The 5,942-nt window shown below is 34.6% G+C and overlaps 1 protein-coding gene across 1 annotated transcript; it reads right to left on the reverse strand.

The window, feature by feature from the left end:
* Positions 1–786: 786 nt before the first annotated feature.
* Positions 787–4,911, reverse strand: LOC105142368 (uncharacterized). The gene is made up of 2 exons (XM_011049964.1): positions 3,758–4,911; positions 787–3,113 (listed from the first exon to the last, which is right to left on the reverse strand). Exons 1-2 carry the CDS (start codon positions 4,446–4,448, stop codon positions 2,482–2,484), a joined length of 1,323 nt encoding a protein of 440 aa, XP_011048266.1. The 5' UTR covers positions 4,449–4,911; the 3' UTR covers positions 787–2,481.
* Positions 4,912–5,942: the final 1,031 nt, after the last annotated feature.

Consider the following 5,942-nt stretch of genomic DNA (forward strand, 5'->3'; position numbering starts at 1 on the left):
ATTGAATGATAATAAAATGCATGTTATGAAGCAGCTAAGTGAACATTTATTCCGGACGGTACTGCAACAATGAGCATACACTGATTTAATGCAGTTCAACAACTACAAAATTTTGCAAGAACTACGAGAATATCATAGGAAATAACAAACAGCCAATGTCATGAAAGATAATTGCAACATGGATTAAATCAAAGGGATACAGATCCGTTTAAAATTAACTTTCTCAACATGACAGCTTTCATTTTCATTGCCTTGCTGTTTGCGACATCGATCTTGTTACTATGCATTAATCAGCAGGAGTGTGGGACCATATTTCAGTTGTATCCTATCCATTATAGCCACATTGACCCTTGAAAAGCTCAATGAGGTTGCAGAGTTGTTTTGGTCCAATGTTTGGACGGTTAAAGCCTCGTATGGTTTTTTGGGGGAAGGGTATGCATCCTTGTCAGCCAAGTGTGCACATGCTACGACATGGCCATTTAAATACTTGACAGCAGGGAGCAGAAGATGAGAGGATACGAGGGACAAAAAATTATATACAGATATGAACACAGAAGGAAACTGTTCAGAATGACACTTCTACTATTCCATCAGAATCCTTCTTTCAGCTTATTCTGGGCTGTCTTTTCATTTTAATTCTTTGTTGTTATTTGTAACAGTGCTATCATACCCTTTATTATTTCTCGATGAGTCTACAAGTGGAACCACTGGATCCTACCCTTTATTATTTCTGGACGAGTCTACAAGTGAAACCACTGGTTTGAATGAATGATGAAAAAAAGCCACTAAATTCAAATAAAATGGTTCTATTGGCATTGGTATTTTGCCGATGCTGCCATTGTTTTCTACATGAGAATGACCTAATCTGAGGGAGAGTTAAGAATGTCAGCATGGTAAAATGCCCGATGTTAGTACAGCTATTAGATTTGAATATAAGAATATAAAAAAAAAAACTGCTATGATCAAATCACCAGGCCGATATCGACGTAGTAGCAACCCCTAATCTGAACATAGCTCAGCAGGTAGAATCCTACCAAACGATGAGTCCAAATCACAGGGGCCACATCAACTGCATTAAAAATCTTTAATTTGTGTTCATCTGATCTCAAACTACTCCCTCCCGCAAATATTTAAGACTGAAAACTGAATTCCATTCATTTTTCTGGAATCATAATGTCAAAGAAGTGCGGCATCGATTGGGGTACATTTATGAGGTGCATGTGCCAGCATTTATAGCTTAACAAATGTTGCAGAAAGGAAATGAAATGAGTATACCTTATAAATGCAACTGGAAAGTCACCATTTTTAAAATAAGAGAGAAATGGGGCCCTAACATTAGCTGCTTTTTCAACCTGAGGATCTACGAGAAACTCCAGAAGAAAGAGTAACCTGATCAAAGAATTTACAGCACAAATTCAAATTGGGATGTGAATATAAGAGACAAAATAAATCTAACTGTACAGTAATCATTCTAGATTTTTGTCTGCTGGTTTTGCCCTAACCTTTGTTTCATGCACAGCCCGCCAACAAGGACCACATGCAGTTTTTGTACCGAAAAATGCTAGTGGACAACAAAATTTATCATTCTTGTAAGAATGCACATCTTCACATCACATATTCTATCCATAAGCTCACTAATTTCTGCTGAGGAAAGATGGGCCCGTGATCCTCCCTGTAAATATATAAAATGGAGTCTGAGCATGATTTATTTGATTATTCTTTAACTTTGTTTTCAAGTGAGGCATCACTTGATAAATTAACATAAACAAATGGATTTATTTTGTCTAGAGATTTTGATGCATGTGTGCAAGACTTTGAAGTTTTCAAATATTAATGCGCTGGCATATAAATCATGGAAAAGTCCGCAACCTCAAGTACATTTCAAATTTACCTGCAAGCTCATAAATTCTGTGTAACCTTTTCATTTGGGGCTACCTGATGCTACAATACAGGATTCAAATGTTCATCATTTAATTATCAGACAGAATGTTTTCCTAAATTCCTGAATTACTTGAAAGTATTCGATCTTAAATTCACCCATACAGTTCCATGTTAAGATGTTTTTTCAAAGTAACTTAGGTCCTCATTTATACTAATTTATTTCTTAGTAAATGCGTCCCAAATCCTGAATCTGTCACTACCTACTAATCAGCAAGTAACGAGAATAAAAACTCTGTTAATGTTAAAACTCCAATGATGGACAAGGTAGCATAAACATTTTCATTCATTTTTTCATTAAAACACAAAAACCTAAATGAAGAAGAAGAAATACAGTAGCATGAGACATGCAAATGTGTTGAGGGGCAGATACAACTAAACTAAGAATCACAAAATTTGATATACTGACAAGGAACAGTAACCTTGAAAGAAGAATCATAGTTCTTCAGACATAAGATTCAAGAAGAACTCCTCTAAACAAAAGTGTAAAAGGGATTCACATATCTTCATAATGTAATGGAAGCATTTTCGTTTTTCTTTTCTTCAGGATTTGCAGATTACCACAAAGCAAGGAAGCAGAGCTTTAGGATTGAGCAGATAAAGCTCCTCAATATTTGAATAGAGACCAACCTTCCCTGCCAAAGAATCAAATCCCGTTTGGCTAGATATTTCTTGTATATCCTCCAAAGGCCTATGGACCCTGCCAGCAATCACTCTGCATACTATCAAAGCTTTCCTTATACATGGATCATCTTCAAATATTTCAATACACTCAAAAGCTCGTCCACTGGTTGAAGTTGTGAACACACCTACTCCACCTTTAAGCTCCTTCTTGGCTGAAAACCCATTTCGAATAATTCGACAAACACAGCATTTGTCAGATGCACATAGACTTGAGGAACCATTTACGCCAAGAGAACATGCAACAGTCGTGCCATAAAACCTCAAAAGCTCATTCCCATCAGCCATGCACCGAGGGTGCTTCTTTGGGAGCTTGCTGGCCTTAATTTTCACCATCTCTCTATATTCTTCAAATCGTGCTAGAGTTTTTTGCATGCTGTGAACCTTCAGCACTCTTTCAATTCGACCACAATGGTTTTCACTCTTTAACCAGCTCGTTCGGCATATGATTTCAACAATTTTTCGTGATGAGTCACCTTCCACAAGTTCGGTGACTGTCAAAAGGAGAAATATAATGAGCTGCTGATAAGGAAAGCTGCTCTGAAATCTCAAGAACAGCAAACCACTTAAAATTAATTGACTTGGAGTTGGAGAGACCAACATCAAAATGAAATACCAGTTTAAATTGTTTCGTGTACAAGTATATAAAGCTAAAAGTGATCAAAAACCAATTACTACGCCTATCTTCTGCTTCACTAAAATATGGAGGTTTCAGAAGAGGATCTCACAGGATAAAAGAAATGCTTGTTGCGGAGTATCTAATAAATTATAAAATTTAGATTTTGAACTAGAAAGAACAATTTGATGCCGGTTAAGAATCTGGTTTAAATTAACAGCAAAGTAAATGGAAAACTCAATTCAATTGCCGCAAAGCCTGCAGCGTAATCATGTCTTGAAAAAACCTTGACAACTATCTAGAGAAGTCAATGATCTCAAAAGCTGAAAGGAAGAAGGTTCTCACTCAAATCTGAGGTGAGAATAAAATGTGTGGCTGCAACTGTGAGGATATCAGAACAATGAAGGGACAAAAGCAAACCTCAAAGATTTTTTTATACTAAAAAATACACACGAAATGGGATTGAGAAATTATATGGAAGATGTATAGATTAACAAATAATTTCAATTTGGAGTTTCTTACCAGCATGCTTGGAGAGATGATGATTTTCAGCAGCTTCCCATTTGTTAAACTGCTCTCCACATTTATGGCAAGTGAGTGTAGAAGAACCATTAAACTTTGTCTCAAGAGAGACCCTACTGCCTGAATGTCCACCAGCACCAAATATACCAGAACCTCCAAATCCAGGCCGTTCTCTGTCCGATAAAAGAAAATGAGACTTTCTTGGAGGAGTACCTGTGTTCCTAATCGAAGGGTTGAAATAGTGCATTGTAGGATGTCCTCCAGGTCCTGGGGTTCCTTGTCGTAAAGTACCAACAAAAGTTGAACCAACAGGGCCATTACTACCACCACTAACACCATTATGGCTGTTACCATGACTAATAACACCACTACCAGCCCCTTCTTGAAGCCCACCAAAACCAGTGATTTTGAGGTCACACCTTGAGTTACTTAAAATAACTTCATGGGTAATTGGGTTAAGAAACTCACTGCTTCCAATGGATCTTGGACTACAACTTGGTGGCTTCTCCATGTGTCTTTTGCTTCCATGTATGACATCTTTGAGATTTGCTATGGACCTTGAACACCCAGACCTTCCTGCTTTTCTCGTCAAGATTGTACTCATATGCTTTGTCGATTTTGGGTCATGAACCTCTGATGGCTCTGATTTGCAATGTAGAGATCTCTTCAAAGAGAACCAAACTGTTGGCATGCTTCTACCTTTTACTGTCCTTCACCCCTTTCTTTTGCTTCTTGGGCTTCAAAACCACAACTTTCCAAAGTAAAACTCCTCTACACGCATCATTTCTAAAAAGCACATCATCGCTTAGCATTTCCCATTTTTTTTTCTTTTTCCACCATGAAAGCTAGCTGAAAAGAAGTATCTGAATATACATACCAATAGTCACTATATAGCTTACTTTTGCCACAGAACTTTCTTTCCCTGCAATTTCCTTTCTACTAATCAAGCATGCTTCAGAACTAAGAAGAATCAAGAATCAAAATTTCTCATGAAGCATCCAAAAAAATCTGAACTTTTTTCTAGAGTGCAGGCTCGTTGGGTGTATTCCATATTGAGAACAATCACCAGTTGAAGCAAAAATTTGGCACTTTTACTAAAATGGGTGTCCATACTGACGAGGAAGAGAAAGACAAACTGACAACCAAAAAGGCAAAAGAAAACCCATTTTAAAAGACCAAAAGGGTATGGTAACTCATTTTAGATTTTAGATTTTTTAAAAAAATATTGAATTAATATTTTTTTAATATTTTAATGCATCAATGTTAAAAATTAAAAAATATATAAATTTTTTAATATTTTTTAAACTAAAAATATTTTTCTGTAAAATCAGTAACCAAGACAGATTACTTGTACACAAGAAATGGAGAATCTTTGGTCTGTGGTGTCTTGTGTAATAAACGACAGTTACAGCTGACATTCTTTGAATTGACTTCTTTTTTTTTATACCAACTATAATATGCTTTCGCCTGAATTGCTATTGCCACGCAGCACCATGGTTACCGGACCGACAAGACCCGAGACATGGATATATTAAGGTAACTTGTAAGATAATGACGTCATTTTAGATAGAAAAAAAGATAACTTGACATGGTTTAGTAAACAGTGAGGTGAATGCCTTTTTAAAATATATTTGTTTTGGAAAAATATGGATTTAATATAATTTTAATAGGATAATATTAAAAATAAATAGTAGTTGGAAAAGTAATATTTTAACATAATTTTATTTAAAAATTATTTTTAAAAAACACATTGGACTATAATATCAAATATATATATTAAGTGAATGTTTAGAAATATAGTAAATTTTGTTTTTAAATATGTTTTAAAAGGATATTTTACTTAAAAATATAATATATTAATAATTTTATTATTATTTTAATATGTTGATATTAATTATTTTAATATATTTTTAAATATTATAATACATTAATAATGTTATTATTATTTTAATATAATTGTTGTAATAAATTTTTAAATAATATTTTTTAAAAAATATATTATATTTCATTGTACTTGACATACAATAATTAAAGCGATATAATATTTCATTGTACTTGACATACAATAATTAAGGCAATCAAATCAATCAAAACCTAATCCAATCAGTTGAATTCAACTAGCTCAGATAAGGAAAAACCCAGCGCAGCTAAGGCCATGGATTGGAACGCAGTGTTACACAATTTT

This window comes from Populus euphratica, unplaced genomic scaffold (assembly GCF_000495115.2).
Source record: "Populus euphratica unplaced genomic scaffold, PopEup_1.0 scaffold143.1, whole genome shotgun sequence".
Classification (NCBI taxonomy): Eukaryota; Viridiplantae; Streptophyta; class Magnoliopsida; order Malpighiales; family Salicaceae; genus Populus; species Populus euphratica.